This window comes from Nerophis lumbriciformis, linkage group LG25 (assembly GCF_033978685.3).
Source record: "Nerophis lumbriciformis linkage group LG25, RoL_Nlum_v2.1, whole genome shotgun sequence".
Classification (NCBI taxonomy): domain Eukaryota; kingdom Metazoa; phylum Chordata; class Actinopteri; order Syngnathiformes; family Syngnathidae; genus Nerophis; species Nerophis lumbriciformis.
In genome coordinates, this window is record NC_084572.2 from 1,787,750 (window position 1) to 1,812,373 (window position 24,624).

The following is a 24,624-nucleotide window of genomic DNA, read 5'->3' on the forward strand; positions in this document are numbered from 1 at the left end:
CCTAACTCTGCCTTCGGTGGATTCGGGGCCACTTGGGCTGGCGACCCACCGCCATGTCCCCCTCCCACCCTCCCATGACTTTTGTTAAATTTTTTCTTGGACATCTGGTATCTGTCCTTAAGGGAGGGGCTCTGTCATGTCTGTATTATCATGTTTTGTTTTAAGTCATGTTTTGTTTAGTTTCTGTCTTTTCACTCCCTTGTCTGTCACCATAGCAACCATTAGTTTTCACCTGTCACGTCACGCACCTGTTTCACGTTTTGAGTCACGCACCTGCTTTCACTAATCATGTCCATAGTATTTAAGTTCAGTGTTTTTCAGTTTGTCTGTCTGACGACCTCGCACCCCATACCGCACCACATTTATGCTCTGTCCATTCCTCTATGATCCTGCTTCATGTCCCTTGTCACAGTAAGTTTTGGTTCCATGTTTATAGTCTTTTTGTTTTTTCATAGTTTATTCTCCGCCACTGTGCGCGCTTTCATTTATTCCTTTTTTTTGATAAATATAAATAAATCATGTACCTCCATTCCCGTCTCGCCCGTGCCAACTTTCCGTTGCATCCCGGAAAAGCACACACCCAGGACCAAGTCTTGACAGTAGGTCGTCAGCAGACCCGCTTTTCCGCACCTGAGTTGGACATGTTCGACGAGGCTTCTTGGGCGGTCCTGTGCGCGATGGAGGAGGAAACGCGGCGCTACTCCTCCATGGAGTATAGAGACTTCATTTGGTCCCAGGACGACACAGCGTCACCTCAGCCGCGGAAGCGCCGCTCCCGACGAAGGACGTCAGGTAGAACTTCCGCGAGCCTGCAGGACACGCCGCTCCCACATGCCCCTCCCCCTCCGGGCGGAAGCAAGCAGCAGCCAGCCCATCTTCGCCCGGATGACGTCAAAGACCAGGATTTTTTTTTTCTGAATTCTTTTTCTTTTGATTCCCCGCTCCCCAGGACTCAAGCCACACCCAAGACACAAAACAATTTTTTTTCACCCACTCAATCCCAGGCACAAGAAAGACAATTTGGACAATTTAATGGGGAAGTTTCTGCCCTCCTCCGCCCACCCCTACAGAGAGTTCCAGACCGCAGGGAGCGCGTCTGGTATCCGCCCCTTGAGGGGGGGGGCTAGGGCTGGGAATTGTTCAGGTGGGGTGGCTCAGCATCACCTTGTCAAGCCACAGCCTCCCTCACAACCGCCACCACCAGTCTTCCGACCTGTCAAGCCACAGCCTCCAGCACGACCGCCCTCACCAGTGTTCCGACCCGTCAAGCCACAGCCTCCCTCACGGCCGCCACCACCAGTCTTCCGACCTGTCAAGCCACAGCCTCCAGCACGACCGCCCTCACCAGTGTTCCGACCCGTCAAGCCACAGCCTCCAGCACGACCGCCCTCACCAGTCTTTTACCATGCCAAGCCGCAACCCCCAGCAAGACCACCTCCACCTGCACCAGTAGCTCCACGACGCCAAGCTCCGGTACCAGCTCCACGACGTCAAGCTCCGGTACCAGCTCCACGACGTCAAGCTCCGGTACCAGCTCCACGACGTCAAGCTCCGGTACCAGCTCCATGACGCCAAGCTTCGGTACCAGCTCCACGACGCCAAGCTCCGGTACCAGCTCCACGACGCCAAGCTCCGGTACCAGCTCCACGACGCCAAGCTCCGGTACCAGCTCCACGACGCCAAGCTCCGGTACCAGCTCAACAAGTCCAAGACCAAGACTCGCCATGCCAAGACCAAGACTCGCCATGCCAAGACCAAGACTCGCCATGCCAAGACCAAGACTCGCCATGCCAAGACAAACACTCGCCATGCCAAGACAAAGACGCTCTTATTTTGGTTATTTCCTACTTGTCTCCCTGAGTGCTGTGTCCCCTCAGCTGTGGCTGATTGGCACCTGGCCACACCTGGTGTCAATCAGCCAGCTGCTATTTAAACCTGCCTTCTCCTCCAGTCGCTGCTGGATTATTGTCGTTCCGACCTGTCGTGTGGATATCAGTGTAGCTGTATGCGGTAAGCTATATTTTGTAACTGTTTGTAGCTTACTGTCTTTTTGCTCCTAGTCCCTGTTTGCTGGATCCCTGTTCACTAGTGATGGGTTGATGAGGCGTCATGAAGCGTTTCGACACATTGCAAAACTGTATTGATACTGTGTCACTAAATACTGACATCTGCTGGACATTAAAAATCCCTACAGGCAACCTATGGACCGACTCAACTGACACTGATTTGATGTCCTAGTACAGGGGTCACCAAACCAAAAACTACTTCTTGGGTACTGATTAATGCGAAGGGCTACCAGTTTGATACACACTTAAATAAATAAATATATTGTCATTTGTAAGTTACACGTAAGTGTGATTTAAACAAGAATAGCTAAATAAATACATTTATATATATAAAAAAATGGGTATTTCTGTCTGTCATTCCGTCGTACATTTTTTTTTCCTTTTACGGAAGGTTTTTTGTAGAGAATAAATGATGAAAAAAAAACACTTAATTGAACGGTTTAAAAGAGGAGAAAACACGAAAAAAATTAAAATAAAATTTTGAAACAGTTTATCTTCAATTTCGACTCTTTAAAATTCAAAATTCAACCGACAAAAAGAAGAGAAAAACTAGCTAATTTGAATCTTTTTGAAAAAATTAAAAAAAGAATTTATGGAACATCATTAGTAATTTTTCCTGATTAAGATACATTTTAGAATTTTGATGACATGTTTTAAATTGGTTAAAATCCAATCTGCACTTTGTTAGAATATTTAACAAATTGGACCAAGCTATATTTCCATCCATCCATCCATCTTCTTCCGCTTATCCGAGGTCGGGTCGCGGGGGCAGCAGCCTAAGCAGGGAAGCCCTGACTTCCCTCTCCCCAGCCACTTCGTCCAGCTCCTCCCGGGGGATCCCGAGGCGTTCCCAGGCCAGCCGGGAGACATAGTCTTCCCAACGTGTCCTGGGTCTTCCTCGCGGCCTCCTACCGGTCGGACGTGCCCTAAACAACTCCCTAGGGAGGCGCTCGGGTGGCATCCTGACCAGATGCCCGAACCACCTCATCTGGCTCCTCTCCATGTGGAGGAGCAGCGGCTTTACTTTGAGCTCTCCCCGGATGACAGAGCTTCTCACCCTATCTCTAAGGGAGAGCCCCGCCACCCGGCGGAGGAAACTCATTTCGGCCGCTTGTACCCGTGATCTTGTCCTTTCGGTCATAACCCAAAGCTCATGACCATAGGTGAGGATGGGAACGTAGATCGACCGGTAAATTGAGAGCTTTGCCTTCCGGCTCAGCTCCTTCTTCACCACAACGGATCGATACAGCGTCCGCATTACTGAAGACGCCGCACCGATCCGCCTGTCGATCTCACCATCCACTCTTCCCTCACTCGTGAACAAGACTCCGAGGTACTTGAACTCCTCCACTTGGGGCAAGATCTCCTCCCCAACCCGGAGATGGCACTCCACCCTTTTCCGGGCGAGAACCATGGACTCGGACTTGGAGGTGCTGATTCCCATCCCAGTCGCTTCACACTCAGCTGCGAACCGATCCAGTGAGAGCTGAAGATCCTGGCTAGATGAAGCCATCAGGACCACATCATCTGCAAAAAGCAGAGACCTAATCCTGCAGCCACCAAACCAGATCCCCTCAACGCCTTGACTGCGCCTAGAAATTCTGTCCATAAAAGTTATGAACAGAATCGGTGACAATCGATATTCTAACAAAGACAAATCAGTATTTCTTCTAGATTTTCCAGACATTTTTTTTTTAAAGAAATTCAAAATAATTTGAAATAAGATTTAAATTTGATTCTACAGATTTTCTAGATTTGCCAGAATAATTTTTTTGAATTTTAATCATAGTAAGTTTGAAGAAATATTTCACAAATATTCTTCGTTGAAAAACCAGAAGCTAAAATATTTATTATTCTTTACAATAATAAATTAAAAAAATACTTGAACATTGATTTAAATTGTCAGGAAAGATAAGGAATACATTTAAAAGGTAAAAAGGTATATTTGTTTAAAAATCCTAAAATCATTTTTAAGGTTGTATTTTTTCTCTAAAATTGTATTTCTAAAAGTAATAAGAAGCAAAGTAGAAAATAAATGAATTTATTTAAACAAGTGAAGACCCATCCATCCATCCATTTTCTACCGCTTATTCCAAGTGAAGACCAAGTCTTTCAAATATTTTCTTGGATTTTCAAATTCTATTTGAGTTTTGTCTCTTTTAGAATTAAAAATGTCGAGCAAAGCGAGACCAGCTTGCTAGTAAATAAATACAATTTAAAAAAATAGAGGCAGCTCACTGGTAAGTGCTGCTCTTTGAGCTATTTTTAGAACAGGCCAGCGGGCGACTGATCTGGTCCTTACGGGCTACCTGGTGACCGCGGGCACCGCGTTGGTGACCCCTGCCCTAGTATATACAATAATATAAACCAAGTCATTGTATTTCATTTAGGATTATTTCATATCTTCATTTAAATAAAAATATATTTGTATCTTTTTTAGATACAGTCAATAAATAACGTGAACATGTATCATAACATGGAAATCTAAGAGAACGTGTTGTGGATGATTGTGGACTGGGAATTTTTTTAATTTTATTTTTTTACACATTTTCATAAAAAAACCGACGTATTACATTTTAGACGATTTCTCTTCTTAGTTATTATTTCTCCGGCTGTACAAAAGAGCCGCTCACAGGGCACAGAGGAGGCGTCAGTGCGACACAGTTGGCGTATCGGTCACGTGACCAAAACAGCTCATGATCGGTCACGTGACTTTCTAAAACCGACACAGGGTTTTGCTCTATGAGCTCGACGCATGCGCCGATGCATCGGTGTTGCCGGACCCATCACTAGCGGTAAGCTATATTTTGTAACTGTTTGTAGCTTACTGTCTTTTTGCTCCTAGTCCCTGTTTGCTGGATCCCTGTTCACTGTTTCCAGTTTGTCCATTCCTAGTTCCTGGTTGGTGTCTTTTCTTTATTCTTTATTTTTTGAACATTAAATAATGTTTTCCCGCACAATGCCTGCCGCCTTCTCTGCATCTTGTGGGTTCGTCACCTACAACTCCTGACACTTCTAATGGATTTATTACAATCTTTGGCAAACATTTGCTGTGGTCTGGAACAACATGGCACACTGACAACTATCAGAAATGCAGCCAATATTACATACGGATAATGTGTCAGGAAACATGGAAAAATTAACTAAATACACAGAGGACATACGTAAAGGAAATTAAATGAGCTCAAATATAGCCTAAATAGCATGTTAGCGTCGATTAGCTTGCAGTCATGCAGTGACCAAATTTGCCTGAATATATCAACAAAGCTCACCTTTGTGCGCACATTAAAACGTTTGGTGGACAAAATGAGACAAAGAAGTGGCATAAGTGGAAGAATGGCCGTGCGCGACCCGAGGCTCCCTGGTTCAATCCCCACCTAGTACCAACCTCGTCATGTCCGTTGTGTCCTGAGCAAGACACTTCACCCTTGCTCCTGATGGGTGCTGGTTAGCGCCTTGCATGGCAGCTCCCTCCATCAGTGTGTGAATGTGTGTGTGAATGGATAAAATGTGGAAGTAGTGTCAAAGCGCTTTGAGTACCTTGAAGGTAGAAAAGCGCTATACAAGTACAACCCATTTATCATTGATTTATTTATCATAAAACATATTTTTTGGCAGCGTCGGAGAAAGTTATAAATGTAAACAAACTGTTGAGTCCACACAACGGTGAGTTCAAGGGCCGCTGAAATTAGTAGGACAAAACGGCGCTTGGCCAAATACTCTCATCAGTGAAGCATGAACAAAAACATATTCAACTGTGGGCTTTCTTACAATTAGGAAGGTTTGTGTCGTTTTTGTCCTCCCACAGAAACCATTTTACAACAAAAAATACAGGTAAAAGCCAGTAAATTAGAATATTTTGAAAAACTTGATTTATTTCAGTAATTGCATTCAAAAGGTGTAACTTGTACATTATATTTATTCATTGCACACAGACTGATGCATTCAAATGTTTATTTCATTTAATTTTGATGATTTGAAGTGGCAACAAATGAAAATCCAAAATTCCGCGTGTCACAAAATTAGAATATTACTTAAGGCTAATACAAAAAAGGGATTTTTAGAAATGTTGGCCAACTGAAAAGTATGAAAATGAAAAATATGAGCATGTACAATACTCAATACTTGGTTGGAGCTCCTTTTGCCTCAATCACTGCGTTAATGCGGCGTGGCATGGAGTCGATGAGTTTCTGGCACTGCTCAGGTGTTATGAGAGCCCAGGTTGCACTGATAGTGGCCTTCAACTCTTCTGCGTTTTTGGGTCTGGCATTCTGCATCTTCCTTTTCACAATACCCCACAGATTTTCTATGGGGCTAAGGTCAGGGGAGTTGGCGGGCCAATTTAGAACAGAAATACCATGGTCCGTAAACCAGGCACGGGTAGATTTTGCGCTGTGTGCAGGCGCCAAGTCCTGTTGGAACTTGAAATCTCCATCTCCATAGAGCAGGTCAGCAGCAGGAAGCATGAAGTGCTCTAAAACTTGCTGGTAGGCGGCTGCGTTGACCCTGGATCTCAGGAAACAGAGTGGACCGACACCAGCAGATGACATGGCACCCCAAACCATCACCCAACCATGCAAATTTTGCATTTCCTTTGGAAATCGAGGTCCCAGAGTCTGGAGGAAGACAGGAGAGGCACAGGATCCACGTTGCCTGAAGTCTAGTGTAAAGTTTCCACCATCAGTGATGGTTTGGGGTGCCATGTCATCTGCTGGTGTCGGTCCACTCTGTTTCCTGAGATCCAGGGTCAACGCAGCCGTCTACCAGCAAGTTTTAGAGCACTTCATGCTTCCTGCTGCTGACCTGCTCTATGGAGATGGAGATTTCAAGTTCCAACAGGACTTGGCGCCTGCACACAGCGCAAAATCTACCCGTGCCTGGTTTACGGACCATGGTATTTCTGTTCTAAATTGGCCCGCCAACTCCCCTGACCTTAGCCCCATAGAAAATCTGTGGGGTATTGTGAAAAGGAAGATGCAGAATGCCAGACCCAAAAACGCAGAAGAGTTGAAGGCCACTATCAGAGCAACCTGGGCTCTCATAACACCTGAGCAGTGCCAGAAACTCATCGACTCCATGCCACGCCGCATTAACGCAGTGATTGAGGCAAAAGGAGCTCCAACCAAGTATTGAGTATTGTACATGCTCATATTTTTCATTTTCATACTTTTCAGTTGGCCAACATTTCTAAAAATCCCTTTTTTGTATTAGCCTTAAGTAATATTCTAATTTTGTGAGACACGGAATTTTGGATTTTCATTTGTTGCCACTTCAAATCATCAAAATTAAATGAAATAAACATTTGAATGCATCAGTCTGTGTGCAATGAATAAATATAATGTACAAGTTACACCTTTTGAATGCAATTACTGACATAAATCAAGTTTTTCAAAATATTCTAATTTACTGGCTTTTACCTGTATATTTTTCACCCCATTTTTTTCCCTATTTCCATACATTTTTGAAAAAGCTCCATGGAGCCACCGGGGCGCCGCTCTAGAGCCGCGGGTTGCTGACCCCCGCAATGAGGAATAAAGTTATTGTTGGGGCTGTGTGCTATAGTGACCTGATTGTAGAGCGCACAGAGGTGCAGCGCGGTGTTTCCTGATGCATTCTGGGAGCTCATGTCGGCACCGTAGAACAGCAGGTGCTCCAAGTGCTGCACGTTTCCAAAGCGACACGCCTAAACACACACACACACACACACACGATTACACTTCTAAAAATGTATACATAATTGTAGCTGTCGTCAGTGTGTGTGTGTGTGTGTGTGTGTCTCACCTGGTGGATTTCCTGCCATCCATTCTCGTCGGTCATGCCTGTAACCATGACAACCATCAGTCTGTGAGCAGTCAAGTGTGACGTCATTATGGAGACAAGAAGGTACCGATGCTGGCGTGGTCCTGCAGCAGCAGCTCACAGCAGTAGGGGGCGCCACCCACCATGGCGGAGTGGTAGAGGGGCGTCAGTCCTCTGCTGTCCTTGTAGTCCGGAGACGCTCCCAGGTCCAGCAGAGTCTAGACCGAAGCAGAAGCCAAGCATCAGCAGAGTCCGCTGAAAGACAAACCCGCCGGTTCTCATCGCGGTCAAGCTGACGCGCTCACCGTGAGAGCCGAGCTGTTCCGGCACAAGACGGCCCGATGCAGGGCGGTGATTCCATCTCTGGTGCGGAAGTCCAGGTGAGCGCCGCCGCTGCGGAGAACTTTGATGAGATCGCAGCTCTCCTCCAACTGGACCGCCAGCGTGAGTGGACACTCTGAGAGCCACATAGAGTCTTTCAAAATAAAAGCCCCGAAAGGATGTCGGCGAATACGACGGGTTAACTCACCGCCGCTGTCGGAGTCGTGGAAGTTTGGATCCAGACCTTTTTCCAGCCATTTGGAAACCTTCTCCACATTCTTCTGGTGGACATGTTCCATAAAGCGCTTCAGGTTGGCCTGAGATATTCCAAAGAAGACAACAAGTTGCTCAGCACAGGCTCCTCACTGAGGCATTGTCTTACTGCGAAGTGCTTGTCCTACTTTTGTGTGCAGCTTGGCGAGCTGCTTGTCGTCCACGTAACTCTGCGTATAAACTCTGCGTTTGTAACGAAACTGTCAGGGCGACAGAACAGTTCAAAGTGTAAGATGACTCGTGTTGGCTCAAATGGTCAGGAAGTAGCTGACAAGCACCTCCAGGTATGGGATTGGCGTGATAGGGGGGAGGGGGTACTCTTTTAACAGTCGTTCCTCATCCAGAAACTTGCCAGCACGGCCGTTGAACGCCGGCTGGAAGAGACCATAGTTCAAAACATCCGACAGAGACTGAGTCAAGGTGACCAGAACCCTCTGCTTACTGGTCCAAACGGGTAAATCTGGGTCCAGCCGCAAACACTTCTGAAGGAGCCAGAGATGGACAGAAAACATGTTTGATGGACTCTACCTTCGCCTAGTCTTCCTGTCCTCTCCACCGGTGCCGCCGATTCCAGTGGCCTAACTAGCGTGTGTGTGTTACCGTCTGCTGTAGGTCCGGGATGCCGATGCGGACGACGATGCTGTTTCCAGAGGGCGTGTCCTCCGCGTCGTCGTCCCTGGCAACGGTAGAGCCTGTCGCGTTGCCGTTAGTAACCGCCTGTTGGCGTGGGCGATCATGTTTGGTGTCAGCAGCTGGACTCAGAGGCATGTGGCTGCAAGACATGACACCGTGGAGCTCATGCTGACTAGTAGGAGTGTGGGAAAAAATCGAGGGTCGCGATTCTCACGTTGTGCGATTCAGAATCGATTCTCATTTTTTTTAAATCAATTTTTTAATTTCATTTTTCATTTTTTTTTAATTAATCAATCCAACAAAACAACACACAGCAATACCATAACAATGCAATCCAATTCCAAAACCAAATCCGACCCAGCAACACTCAGAACTGCAATATACAGAGCAATTGAGAGGAGACACAAAATATTATCAACAACAGCATATACAGGTAAAAGCCAGTAAATTAGAATATTTTGAAAAACTTGATTTATTTCAGTAATTGCATTCAAAAGGTGTAACTTGTACATTATATTTATTCATTGCACACAGACTGATGCATTCAAATGTTTATTTCATTTAATTTTGATGATTTGAAGTGGCAACAAATGAAAATCCAAAATTCCGTGTGTCACAAAATTAGAATATTACTTAAGGCTAATACAAAAAAGGGATTTTTAGAAATGTTGGCCAACTGAAAAGTATGAAAATGAAAAATATGAGCATGTACAATACTCAATACTTGGTTGGAGCTCCTTTTGCCTCAATTACTGCGTTAATGCGGCGTGGCATGGAGTCGATGAGTTTCTGGCACTGCTCAGGTGTTATGAGAGCCCAGGTTGCTCTGATAGTGGCCTTCAACTCTTCTGCGTTTTTGGGTCTGGCATTCTGCATCTTCCTTTTCACAATACCCCACAGATTTTCTATGGGGCTAAGGTCAGGGGAGTTGGCGGGCCAATTTAGAACAGAAATACCATGGTCCGTAAACCAGGCACGGGTAGATTTTGCGCTGTGTGCAGGTGCCAAGTCCTGTTGGAACTTGAAATCTCCATCTCCATAGAGCAGGTCAGCAGCAGGAAGCATGAAGTGCTCTAAAACTTGCTGGTAGACGGCTGCGTTGACCCTGGATCTCAGGAAACAGAGTGGACCGACACCAGCAGATGACATGGCACCCCAAACCATCACCCAACCATGCAAATTTTGCATTTCCTTTGGAAATCGAGGTCCCAGAGTCTGGAGGAAGACAGGAGAGGCACAGGATCCACGTTGCCTGAAGTCTAGTGTAAAGTTTCCACCATCAGTGATGGTTTGGGGTGCCATGTCATCTGCTGGTGTCGGTCCACTCTGTTTCCTGAGATCCAGGGTCAACGCAGCCGTCTACCAGCAAGTTTTAGAGCACTTCATGCTTCCTGCTGCTGACCTGCTCTATGGAGATGGAGATTTCAAGTTCCAACAGGACTTGGCGCCTGCACACAGCGCAAAATCTACCCGTGCCTGGTTTACGGACCATGGTATTTCTGTTCTAAATTGGCCCGCCAACTCCCCTGACCTTAGCCCCATAGAAAATCTGTGGGGTATTGTGAAAAGGAAGATGCAGAATGCCAGACCCAAAAACGCAGAAGAGTTGAAGGCCACTATCAGAGCAACCTGGGCTCTCATAACACCTGAGCAGTGCCAGAAACTCACCGACTCCATGCCACGCCGCATTAACGCAGTAATTGAGGCAAAAGGAGCTCCAACCAAGTATTGAGTATTGTACATGCTCATATTTTTCATTTTCATACTTTTCAGTTGGCCAACATTTCTAAAAATCCCTTTTTTGTATTAGCCTTAAGTAATATTCTAATTTTGTGACACACGGAATTTTGGATTTTCATTTGTTGCCACTTCAAATCATCAAAATTCAATGAAATAAACATTTGAATGCATCAGTCTGTGTGCAATGAATAAATATAATGTACAAGTTACACCTTTTGAATGCAATTACTGAAATAAATCAAGTTTTTCAAAATATTCTAATTTACTGGCTTTTACCTGTATATAGGGGGGCGGCATGGCGTAGTGGGTAGAGCAACCGTGCCAGAAACCTGAGGGTTGCAGGTTCGCTCCCCGCCTCTTACCATCCAAAAATCGCTGCCGTTGTGTCCTTGGGCGGGACACTTCACCCTTTGCCCCCGGTGCCACTCACACCGGTGAATTGAATGATAGGTGGTGGTCGGAGGGGCCGTTGGCACAAATTGCAGCCACGCTTCCGTCAGTCTACCCCAGGGCAGCTGTGGCTATGAAAGTAGCTTACCACCACCAGGTGTGAATGTTTGATGGGTTCTACATGTAAAGCGACTTTGGGTACTTAGAAAAGCGCTATATAAATCCCAGTTATTATTATTATTATTATTATACCTGCCAACTTTTGAAATCAGAAAAACCTAGTAGCCAGGGTCCAGGGGCCGCAGGCCCCGGTAGGTCCAGGACAAAGTCCTGGTGGGGGGGTTCAGGTTCGCCCCCCGACGCAAAATGATTATTAGCATTCCGACAGGTTAAAATGTTGCTAAAACCATCACTTTTCTATCAGTCACAGTGACTTTTCAAAACAAAAATATTACAGCAAAAATCATATGGGTTGATTGACATGTTTATTCTGTAAGCTAACTTCAATAGTTTGAAATTATTTTGACAGTTAATGCCAGTTATCCTGTCAACCTTTCACAAGACTTCAATTTGTTCATTGAAAGTATAAACACTTTTTACAGTAAACAAATGGTAAAACAGTACTAAACAATTCCATTAAAAAAAAATTGGTGTCATTATTAACTTTCTGTCCAAGCTTGTATAATCTACTGCCTTGTTCAATTGTAAAAAATATTCTGTGCCTAAAATTCACATTTCTATCACAATTATCATACTGTATCATACCCTCTCTGACGGACATCTACACCTCCCGCTGCCTCAACAGAGCCAGTGCCATCATCAAGGACAGCACCCACCCTGGCTCTGACCTGTTCCACCTGCTGCCCTCTGGGAAGCGCTACAGGTGCATTAAAACCAAAACAAACAGGCTAAAGAACAGCTTCTTCCCCAGGGCCATAACCATCCTGAACGGACTGCCCCATTGTCCCTCATAACTGCCTTCTCTTCGGTGCAATAACCCATTCCACCAACCACCCTGTTTTTTTTTCATGTATATATTCATTTCACACCATATTCATTGCACTTCTACATTTTTTATATTTTTATATATTTGCACATTGTTTTTCTAGCATGCACACATCGCACTGTATGGAATGGCCTCAATCTCGTTACCTTGCGTAATGACAATAAAGCTGATTCTGATTCTGATTCTGATTCTAAACATGGTAAGCTAACTTCATTAAAATTAATAGTCCTGTCAATAGCATGGAATTACAATTCAAATGTAGTTTTTTTGTAAGCCTTTCAAAAGAATTCAAAATATGAAAAATTAATGACAATTAATTTAAGCCATCAGACACTTGAAAAGTGGCACATCACATCTCTAATGTAATCATTTGAACTTTTCAACAGAAATAGCACTGCAAAAATATTAAGGACATACTTCTGTATTTTGGTAGTTATGCTGTCAACATTTAACAAGATTTCTTCAACTTGGACTTGAAAGCATAAATAGTATCAACACTTTTAACAGTATAACAGTACTAAACAATTCCAATAGATAACATTGGTGTCATTACCTTTTTGTGGCTAAAATCCAAATTTAGCAACGGCATTAGACTTGTGTTTTTTTGTCCCAACGTGGTCTTTTACATCGCTAATTCCTCCGTGTCCGATCGAAAAATCTTGTCTGCACAAGGTGCAATTCGCGTAGTTTTCACCCTTTTTGGAACGGATAATTATTCCCGGATAGGCTTTTGAATATTCTTCACGGAATGACTGCAGTTTTCTTTTCGGTTTAAGACTCGTTTGCGATTTTTCTCCGGCTGATTCCATGATCGTTCGCTCGTTTGGAAACAATGGCAACTGGTGCCTCGTGCTTGGCAGCGGTGCTATAAATAGCCTCGCGCATGGCATTCGGAATGGCTCGATAGGAAGTTACGGGAAGCAGTGTCGATTGTCATTGTTGTTACGCGATTTCGTGAATAAAACTTAAAAAAAAATAAAAAATGTAATTAATGAAAAACCGTATTTTTTATCACTGCAACCGTAACCCGGAATAGGTTGATGAAAACCGTACTAATTACGGGAAAACCGGAGTAGTTGGCAGTAAGGCTGAAACAACGCGTCGACGTAGTCGACGTCATCGGTTACGTAAATACGTCGACGCCGTTTTTGTGCGTCGGCGCGTCGCATATTTACGTCACACTACTTTACTGTCATGGCGGAGCGCAAAGCAGACGATGCGAGCGAGGGGAAAAAAGCACGCCAAAAGTCGTCAAAAGTGTGGGAGTATTTCAATAAACGGCCTAATAATGTTGTTGTATGCACACTGTGTCGAGCGGAAATGGCCTATCATAGCAGCACAACGGCTATGAACGAACATTTGAAAAGAAAACCCCCGACAGCGTTCTTGCCATCACCATCAACAAGTCAATCGTCCGCGTGCGTATACGTTGTCATTATTACACAAAAACATGAATGTGTCATTTGTATCTGCGTTGTAAATTCATAAACTAAAGCACCGTTTCGCTCTGAGAGGCGCGTTTGGCGTGCCTGTTCAGTGTTTACAGAGACGCGCTCCTCTTTAACGCTGTGGAGAGGCGGCGGCGGCGAGCGAGCGGCGAGGCGGGGCGCGCCGGGAGCGACGCCGCAATCGTGCCCAGGTGCGCGATCCGCGCAGTTGGAAGAGAAAAGACTTTGTGTAAAATTAAAAGATTGTAAACCTGGCAAAGCCGTCTGGCGTTCAGTCTGTCGGTCCTGAAAGAACCCCACGGCACAAGACGTGTCACAAACGCTAACGTTAATTAGTTGTGCAAATACCTTTTACAACATTAACAGTTACATATACTATGTACAAACCAACAATTAACTTTCACTTTAATCATACTATCATTGTTGTGTTATTAAGCAAAATAAGCAATACTTTTACTTTTGTTGAAATGTTTACACTGTACACTTTTTTGTATTGGATGTTTAGCTTTATTTTTGCACATTTTAGCAAATAAGCAATACTTTTACTTTTGTTGAAATGTTTACACTTGTTACAGAATATTTCCGTTTTGCACTTTTTTGTATTGGATGTTTATCTTTATTTTTGCACATTTTAAAGCAAAATAAGCAATACTTTTACTTTTGAAATGCTTATACTATTCCAGAATATTAAGATTTGCACTGGATGTTTACTTTTATATTTGCACATTAAAAAGCAAATAAGCTACTTTTAATTTTGTTAAATGTTAAAAGTTTTACATGTTTACATTGTTACAGAATATTTTGTCATGTTGTTGTCAATGTTGACTGAGTGGCCATACTTTTTTTTTTGTAAATAAAAGCCATGCCTTTTGAAAAAACTGGCCTACATTTATTTTTTCCTCTTCATTTTAAATAAAAAAAAAATCGGTAAAAGGAAAAATAATCTATAGATTAATCGAAAAAAATAATCTATAGATTAACCGATTAATCGAAAAAATAATCTATAGATTAATCGATAGAAAAATAATCGTTAGCTGCAGCCCTAGTTGGCAGGTATGAAACAGTATCAATATTAGTTACAATTTCAACATCGCAGTGATTAAAAATCCCCCATTGACATTATCATTAGACATTTATAAAAAATGTCATCTGCTGGTGTCGGTCCACTCTGTTTCCTGAGATCCAGGGTCAACGCAGCCGTCTACCAGCAAGTTTTAGAGCACTTCATGCTTCCTGCTGCTGACCTGCTCTATGGAGATGGAGATTTCAAGTTCCAACAGGACTTGGCGCCTGCACCCAGCGCAAAATCTACCCGTGCCTGGTTTACGGACCATGGTATTTCTGTTCTAAATTGGCCCGCCAACTCCCCTGACCTTAGCCCCATAGAAAATCTGTGGGGTATTGTGAAAAGGAAGATGCAGAATGCCAGACCCAAAAACGCAGAAGAGTTGAAGGCCACTATCAGAGCAACCTGGGCTCTCATAACACCTGAGCAGTGCCAGAAACTCATCGACTCCATGCCACGCCGCATTAACGCAGTAATTGAGGCAAAAGGAGCTCCAACCAAGTATTGAGTATTGTACATGCTCATATTTTTCATTTTCATACTTTTCAGTTGGCCAACATTTCTAAAAATCCCTTTTTTGTATTAGCCTTAAGTAATATTCTAATTTTGTGACACACGGAATTTTGGATTTTCATTTGTTGCCACTTCAAATCATCAAAATTAAATGAAATAAACATTTGAATGCATCAGTCTGTGTGCAATGAATAAATATAATGTACAAGTTACACCTTTTGAATGCAATTACTGAAATAAATCAAGTTTTTCAAAATATTCTAATTTACTGGCTTTTACCTGTATGTTGTGTTAAGGTGCAGATGTTCTCCCGAAATGTGTTTGTCATTCTTGTTTGGTTTTGGTTCAAAGTGTGGCGCATTATTAGTAAGAGTGTTAAAGTTGTTTTATGTGGTCACCGTCAGTGTAACCTGTGTGGCTGTTGACCAAGTATGTATTGCTGTCACGTACGTGTGTAAGCAGAAGATGTATATTGTATAACAAGTGTTGGGGTGGCACGCTGTCAATACAGATTGTAGAGGGCGTCAAATGTTGTACCATCACGGCACGCCCTTATTATAGCTTTAAGGGTGAAAATCGGTGAATATTAATCCCCGGAATTATCTGCGAGAGGCACTGAAATTCGGAAGTCTCACGGGAAAATTGGGGGGTTCAGCAAGCAGAGGTGTGGACTCGAGTCACATGACTTGGACTCGAGTCAGACTCGAGTCATGAATTTGATGACTTTAGACTCGACTTGACAAAATGTAAAAAGACTTGCAACTCGACTTAGACTTTAACATCAATGACTTGTGACTTCACTTGGACTTGAGCCTTTTGAATTGACATGACTTGACATGACTTGCTACTTTCCCCAAAACCCAAAGATGAAAAAGTTATTCGGGAGCGCTCCGTATTTTTCATTGTGTACTTGTCTATCAGCGTTGCGTGTGTCAGCTGGTGTGCTCTCAGTACAACAGCCAATCAAATTAGATCTACTTTGTTTTCATCACACAGCATTCATCCAATCAAATTGCAGGAAGAAGACATGTCCAAACCACACGCCAGTGAACAAAAAATGATACCTAAAATAATTTCGTTTGGGTATAAAAATGACGAGGTGGTCAACACAAAACGGTTTGCAGTATGCAACACATGCGGTTCCAAAATGACTGATGGAGAGGCAACAACTTCCAACTTCGTCCGGCATTTGAAGTTGCACAAAGAACGGTAAGTTTTGAATGTAAGATAACGTTTATTGGCTAAGTAACGTGACTTTTATTTGCTGTGTAGTTAAATCAGTGAGGCTGTAAACTCACTGCTAACGTTATAACGTTATTGCAAACACGGGAATCTGTTGCAGTTCACTACCTTATTCATACTTTTTGTTCAGTGATTTTTTTTAAGCAGGGTTACGTTAGTCAATATATCACACGTAACGTTAGACGGCGGTCAGCAGCACCGCGTATTTTAGCCACCTAAAAAAAGACAAAAATAGTCAAATAAAGGTCAGTTAAAATGTATACTATATTATGAATAAGTGTACCGTTTTAGCTAGCTTTCTGACATACTGTTGGTTGTTTACCTCAGTGGTCCCCAACCACCGGGCCGTGGATCGATTGGTATCGGGCCGCACAAGAAATCTTTTTTTTTTTTCTTTTTTTAATTAAATCAACATAAAAAACACAAGATACACTTACAAGTAGTGCACCAACCCAAAACAACTCTCTCCCCCCTTTTGTTCTGGGCATTGAACATGAAGACTTTTCCTTCACTGTTCCGAGTGGCCATGAGAGTCTTGGCAGTGCCTGCCTCCAGTGCTCCAGTGGAGCGAGTTTTCAGCCATGGTGGCATCATACTACGCCCCCATCGTGCACAAATGACTGACAGACTCTTGGCTAATTTGGTCTTTTGCAAATGCAATGCAGCATAGGGCCCTGACATATAAAAAGTACAACTTTTTTGTTATGTTCACGTATATGTCATGTTTTTTCAATGTGAACACTTTTGTACAAATAAGTACATTTGCACTTTATTTTTCAATGTGTTTGTTCTGTAAAGGAATGAGTTAATGTTTAAAATGACTGGTTAATAGTGCTATTATAAAGTGCAATGTCAGCACAATTTTCTTTCCTGCAATTTAAAATGCACTTGTTTTAATAAATAAATACAGCGTTTGAAAAGCATACACAATCTGTGTTAATATATTAGTCTGTGGTTAAAAGGACTTGAAAGGACTCGAAACTCAAAATGCAGGACTTAGGACTTGACTTGAGACTTTCCAGTCTTGACTCGGGACTTGACTCGGACTTGAGGGCAAAGACTTGAGACTTACTTGTGACTTGCAAAACAATGACTTGGTCCCACCTCTGTCAGCAAGTAAGCTGCTGAGCCGCATCAGAGTGATCAAAGAGCCGCGGGTTGCCGACCCCTGGACTAGTGACTGTGACCCCCGACCTTCTTCAGTAAACATAAGGAAATATGCAAGTCACATCCAAATTGACATTTATGTTTAATGGATCCGTGTCACCCTTTGTCACCGATTCTGTTCATAACTTTTATGGACAGAATTTCTAGGCGCAGTCAAGGCGTTGAGGGGATCCGGTTTGGTGGCTGCAGGATTAGGTCTCTGCTTTTTGCAGATGATGTGGTCCTGATGGCTTCATCTGGCCAGGATCTTCAGCTCTCACTGGATCGGTTCGCAGCTGAGTGTGAAGCGACTGGGATGAGAATCAGCACCTCCAAGTCCGAGTCCATGGTTCTCGCCCGGAAAAGGGTGGAGTGCCATCTCCGGGTTGGGGAGGAGATCTTGCCCCAAGTGGAGGAGTTCAAGTACCTCGGAGTCTTGTTCACGAGTGAGGGAAGAGTGGATCGTGAGATCGACAGGCGGATCGGTGCGGCGTCTTCAGTAATGCGGACGCTGTATCGATCCGTTGTGGTGAAGAAGGAGCTGAGCCGGAAGGCAAAGCTCTCAATTTACCGGTCGATCTACGTTCCCATCCTCACCTATGGTCATGAGCTTTGGGTTATGACCGAAAGGACAAGATCACGGGTACAAGCGGCCGAAATGAGTTTCCTCCGCCGGGTGGTGGGGCTCTCCCTTAGAGATAGGGTGAGAAGCTCTGTCATCCGGGGGGAGCTCAAAGTAAAGCCGCTGCTCCTCCGCATCGAGAGGAGCCAGATGAGGTGGTTCGGGCATCTGGTCAGGATGCCACCCGAACGCCTCCCTAAGGAGGTGTTTAGGGCACGTCCGACCGGTAGGAGGCCACGAGGAAGACCCAGGACACGTTGGGAAGACTATGTCTCCCGGCTGGCCTGGGAACGCCTCGGGATCCCCCGGGAGGAGCTGGATGAAGTGGCTGGGGAGAGGGAAGTCTGGGCTTCCCTGCTTAGGCTGCTGCCCCCGCGACCCGACCTCGGATAAGCGGAAGAAGATGGATGGATGGATGGATGGATCCGTGTCACTTTTGTGAGTTGGAGAACGTTCTAACACTCTTCTGACCTCCCCACCTTCTCTAATGCTAATAATGGCCCAGGAATGTTATATCACTTCCTGTTTTTCAACTGTCTCACACACACACTTTTGGAAAGAACAGTGTGGAAATTCGTCCGAAGAACAGTCAAGTCCCGTGGCTATCCGTCTTATATGGAAGCCTCGTCGGTCGTCTTGTTAGTACTTCCTGTTACTGGAGGATGTGGCGCGGCTCTACTTCCTGCTAATGAGGACATTTGCTGACCAAACTTAATAGCTGCTTCCATCAAGGTGAGCCAGCGAGGCCGTGAGTGGGGTGTTGCCATAGCAACTGGAAAACAGGGAATCCTGTGCTAACCTCACTGTGTCAATCAGTGTGTGTGTGTGTGTGCGCTCTACATGCTCGCTGTTGCTATGGCAACGCAGCTGAACAATTTTCACAGTCGCCGTGTGAAACTACATCCTAACTGCTGACTCCGGCGCTTTCCGTCCTGCTCCGAGCGTCCACTGACACACACACGGGACACGGAGGAGTGTGAAGCGTCCAAGGTCACATGACACTCTTACATTCTGACCCTGACATCGCAGCATTGGATCCCGAGGCCGGTGAAGGTAAAATAAGAGCTTATTCAGATCTTCCCCCCCAAGCTAAGTAAGACTATAGCGGACAGGAAGTGTACGTGCGGCGTTGTTTCGGTCCTACTAAGAAGGATGAAGCAATATTGAAAGAAAAGTTTTCCTACCTACAGGCAGCAGTCCCATCAAACTTTTCCTGTGAGCGATCTGTGCTGGACTGATCCAGAGCCGGACCGCTTTATGGCTTCAGTGTTCCGATCGGAGTCTGGTCCTGGTCCAGTTTGACGGGCGGCTCGATGTCTCGGACGTACGAAGCCGTGGGGACGCCTCAGGTGGGTGGCGGCAGCGAGACCTTCAGATGGTATTGTGGGAGCTGGCCGGCCCATCCTGTGTTGGAGAGGGAGGAAGAGCGAGAGGAAGATGGGGGGGGGGGGGGGGGGGGTTGGGCGGGCGTGGGTCAGGATGTAAACGGGGCGATGGAGGGGGGTGGACAGAGACATAATCGTTAGGCTGCTGGAGACATGCTTACAGGTAAAAGCCAGTAAATTAGAATATTTGGAAAAACTTGATTTATTTCAGTAATTGCATTCAAAAGGTGTAACTTGTACATTATATTTATTCATTGCACACAGACTGATGCATTCAAATGTTTATTTCATTTAATTTTGATGATTTGAAGTGGCAACAAATGAAAATCCAAAATTCCGCGTGTCACAAAATTAGAATATTACTTAAGGCTAATACAAAAAAGGGATTTTTAGAAATGTTGGCCAACTGAGAAGTATGAAAATGAAAAATATGAGCATGTACAATACTCAATACTTGGTTGGAGCTCCTTTTGCCTCAATTACTGCGTTAATGCGGCGTGGCATGGAGTCGATGAGTTTCTGGCACTGCTCAGGTGTTATGAGAGCCCAGGTTGCTCTGATAGTGGCCTTCAACTCTTCTGCGTTTTTGGGTCTGGCATTCTGCATCTTCCTTTTCACAATACCCCACAGATTTTCTATGGGGCTAAGGTCAGGGGAGTTGGCGGGCCAATTTAGAACAGAAATACCATGGTCCGTAAACCAGGCACGGGTAGATTTTGCGCTGTGTGCAGGCGCCAAGTCCTGTTGGAACTTGAAATCTCCATCTCCATAGAGCAGGTCAGCAGCAGGAAGCATGAAGTGCTCTAAAACTTGCTGGTAGACGGCTGCGTTGACCCTGGATCTCAGGAAACAGAGTGGACCGACACCAGCAGATGACATGGCACCCCAAACCATCACTGATGGTGGAAACTTTACACTAGACTTCAGGCAACGTGGATCCTGTGCCTCTCCTGTCTTCCTCCAGACTCTGGGACCTCGATTTCCAAAGGAAATGCAAAATTTGCATGGTTGGGTGATGGTTTGGGGTGCCATGTCATCTGCTGGTGTCGGTCCACTCTGTTTCCTGAGATCCAGGGTCAACGCAGCCGTCTACCAGCAAGTTTTAGAGCACTTCATGCTTCCTGCTGCTGACCTGCTCTATGGAGATGGAGATTTCAAGTTCCAACAGGACTTGGCGCCTGCACACAGCGCAAAATCTACCCGTGCCTGGTTTACGGACCATGGTATTTCTGTTCTAAATTGGCCCGCCAACTCCCCTGACCTTAGCCCCATAGAAAATCTGTGGGGTATTGTGAAAAGGAAGATGCAGAATGCCAGACCCAAAAACGCAGAAGAGTTGAAGGCCACTATCAGAGCAACCTGGGCTCTCATAACACCTGAGCAGTGCCAGAAACTCATCGACTCCATGCCACGCCGCGTTAACGCAGTAATTGAGGCAAAAGGAGCTCCAACCAAGTATTGAGTATTGTACATGCTCATATTTTTCATTTTCATACTTTTCAGTTGGCCAACATTTCTAAAAATCCCTTTTTTGTATTAGCCTTAAGTAATATTCTAATTTTGTGACGCACGGAATTTTGGCTTTTCATTTGTTGCCACTTCAAATCATCAAAATGAAATGAAATAAACATTTGAATGCATCAGTCTGTGTGCAATGAATAAATATAATGTACAAGTTACACCTTTTGAATGCAATTACTGAAATAAATCAAGTTTTTCAAAATATTCTAATTTACTGGCTTTTACCTGTATTGTCTCACACACCAGGAAGTAGCTAAAACTAGCTGTCCGCTACGCCGTGTGACGCCGCCGGGACTCGCTAGCACCTTGTCGCCGTGGCGACGCAAACAACAGGATGCCATGAGGGGAATCAGAACTACAGTGCTTCCTGTGACTCACGCTTCCTGTTTCCTGTGTGTGTGGGCGAAGGAGAGGATGTGAGGAAGGAAAAGGTGAGAAGCTGGACTGCACTGATAACACACACACACACACACACACACACACATGATGGTGATTTTCTCCTAGTGATGTTCAGGCAAACATCAGAAAGTTAACCATGGAAAAAGTCTTCAAGTAGGAACACATCGCATTTGCCCTGGAAATGTAGCTCCCTTTGCCCATTACCATGGCAACCAATGACAGGAGCTGATAAAACCCACTGTTCACACGCCACACACACACACACACGCTATCTTGTCATATTTCTCACATCGCTGAAACAGAGGTGGCGCTTCTTCTTCAACTCCTGAAACATGGTGGACACTAGACTCAAAATCCACAGTCGACTGTCCACACAAACGTGTCTCATCGCAGGACGTCGCCATGACAACCAGGTCTTGTGCCAAGAAGATACGGTACACTTCTTGAGCAGATCATCTCCCAGATAGACGTTGTGAGACGGCGGCCTACACACTCACCGCTGCACTTACGTAACACACACACACTCAAGAGGATGCTGGAGGAAAGAAAAGTAAAAAAAAAAAAAAAGTCAAAGAGGACGGTGTGGGAAGGAGAGGAAATAAAGAGGTGAAGGTGAGGGAAGGAGGAAGAAAGGAAGCATATGAGGGAGAGGAGGTGGCAAGAGCGACGAGGAAGGAAAGAAGGATGTTGGGGGGAAAAAAGTCCAATCAATGAAGCTGGAAGACTCCTAACCAGCATGTTTTGTCACCAAGAAGTCACAAATGAAGCTGAACGACGCATTTCAAAGCCAAAGCAGGATTTAAAGATGGGGTTTCTTAAGACACATCCCATGGTCCCAGGAGCAATGTATCCATCTGTGTCTTTACAAAAGTCATCCATGAAGACATTTAAGTGGCTACAAATGTGCTAGCAATGTCCACTCAGTTCTGATGGGCGGAGCTTGTAGCAAAGGAAAGAAGGAGATGTAAAGGATGCTAGCCAAGGTGGTTTAAAAGGAAGGAATGTGTGTAAAGGTGGGAAAAGTTTCACACACACACGTGCATGGAGGAGTTGGTGCGCAGAGACTCACCCAGCAGATGAGCGACTTGTTCTCCATCATGATGGACTGATCAAGCAGGAGGAAGAGGAGGATGCTGATGAGGAGAGAGGTAGGAGCAGGACGAGTGGAAGGCTGCTGGCTTCAACCCACGCACACACTGCTGTGTGTGTGTGTGTGTGTGTGTGTGTGCACGTGAGCATGCGCACGCCATCTCCCACTCCAGTGCGTGGGTTAGAACACACACCTCTCTCTCTCTCACTCGCTGGCTTCCACAGTGAGAGAGTCGGGGTGATCGGCGTGGGTGTGGAGGAGCGGCCCCGTCGCCGTGGCAACGATGCAATAGAGCAGTAGGGGAGGGCGGGGGGGGGGGGGACCGTCAGATTCGCCTTCTCTGTCCAATCCCAGTCAGCCTGCTGCATGATGGGAAATCAAATACTTTCAGTCCTTCTTCGTTGGTATGGTCTGAGGGAGGCCTCTGGCCTGGAGCGGCAACTTTCTGGTTGCCTAGCAACCCTCCAAGGCGTCTTCTCCTGGCTGGCTCCGCCCACAAGGTCAGGTAGAAGACCTGGGGGGGGGTCAGACAGGACAACACTAAGGGAGGAGTCACGTGATTTAAACATTTTTCAAAAAGATAACTTACATGAAGCTGCAGTGCAACAGCGCCCTCTGCTGGATTCGTTCAGAGGCAAACTTCCATATCAGCCTACTTAACTTCGTCATCAGGCGCTAGTGGACAGTTGCCATGACAACCAGACCCCTGCAGCTGCACCTCATCTTCATATGACTTTGAATTATTAGTGACTGCCTCATCAATCGTTGATGAACTACTGCTTAAAGACAGTAATTAGTTGTAGTTATCAGATCATAATCACTAAGTGCGGGGTGGACGTCAGACCCAGGGAAGAGGACGGGGATGGCGCCCTCTGCTGGCTGCTCCACATCACGGCAACTAAATGATTCACTAAGTCTAGTTAATAAACATTTGAACACAAACCAACTATTGATTGTACACTTTTGATTTATTTAGTAAAAAAAAAGACATACATTGTTTTATGTCTAGTTGTGTGAGTGCTCCAAACATTCACACATGGTTTTCTACACCAAAATTAATCTTATCATTTTTCTTCTCCAGATTTTGGCACGATCTACTTTCCACATTTTGCATCCGATTCAAACCAATCCAACCTCTAACTGTTCAGCCTATTCGAGAATCGCGGGCTTTTCCCTGACAAATTCCAAAAATTCCCAGATTTCCAGGTTTTCCGGGACATCTTTCCCATTTAAAATGAATTGGCCATTTTTCAAACTTGCAACATTTCCCACATTTTTCAACCGATTCAAACCATTCCATCCATCCATCCATCCATCCATCTTCTTCCGCTTATCCGAGGTCGGGTCGCGGGGGCAGCAGCCTAAGCAGGGAAGCCCAGACTTCCCTCTCCCCAGCCACTTCGTCCAGCTCCTCCCGGGGGATCCCGAGGCGTTCCCAGGCCAGCCGGGAGACATAGTCTTCCCAATGTGTCCTGGGTCTTCCTCGTGGCCTCCTACCGGTCGGACGTGCCCTAAACACCTCCTTAGGGAGGCGCTCGGGTGGCATCCTGACCAGATGCCCGAACCACCTCATCTGGCTCCTCTCCATGTGGAGGAGCAGCGGCTTTACTTTGAGCTCCCCCCGGATGACAGAGCTTCTCACCCTATCTCTAAGGGAGAGCCCCGCCACCCGGCGGAGGAAACTCATTTCGGCCGCTTGTACCCGTGATCTTGTCCTTTCGGTCATAACCCAAAGCTCATGACCATAGGTGAGGATGGGACCGTAGATCGACCGGTAAATCGAGAGCTTTGCCTTCCGGCTCAGCTCCTTCTTCACCACAACGGATCGATACAGCGTCCGCATTACTGAAGACGCCGCACCGATCCGCCTGTCGATCTCACGATCCACTCTTCCCTCACTCGTGAACAAGACTCCGAGGTACTTGAACTCCTCCACTTGGGGCAAGATCTCCTCCCCAACCCGG

The 24,624-nt window shown here is 45.3% G+C and overlaps 1 protein-coding gene across 1 annotated transcript in view; it reads right to left on the reverse strand.

The window, feature by feature from the left end:
* shank3b (SH3 and multiple ankyrin repeat domains 3b) overlaps positions 1–22,776 on the reverse strand; it is a 79,861-nt gene extending 57,085 nt beyond the window's left edge. The window contains exons 1-10 of the mRNA XM_061983550.2: positions 22,640–22,776; positions 19,450–19,669; positions 9,060–9,231; positions 8,738–8,941; positions 8,588–8,659; positions 8,395–8,503; positions 8,171–8,322; positions 7,954–8,083; positions 7,848–7,885; positions 7,633–7,749 (exon numbers count right to left, since the gene is read on the reverse strand). Of these exons, the coding sequence (XP_061839534.1) occupies positions 7,633–7,749; positions 7,848–7,885; positions 7,954–8,083; positions 8,171–8,322; positions 8,395–8,503; positions 8,588–8,659; positions 8,738–8,941; positions 9,060–9,227 (990 nt within the window). The 5' untranslated portion in view covers positions 9,228–9,231; positions 19,450–19,669; positions 22,640–22,776. The remainder of the gene's footprint in view (positions 1–7,632; positions 7,750–7,847; positions 7,886–7,953; positions 8,084–8,170; positions 8,323–8,394; positions 8,504–8,587; positions 8,660–8,737; positions 8,942–9,059; positions 9,232–19,449; positions 19,670–22,639) is intronic.
* Positions 22,777–24,624: the final 1,848 nt, after the last annotated feature.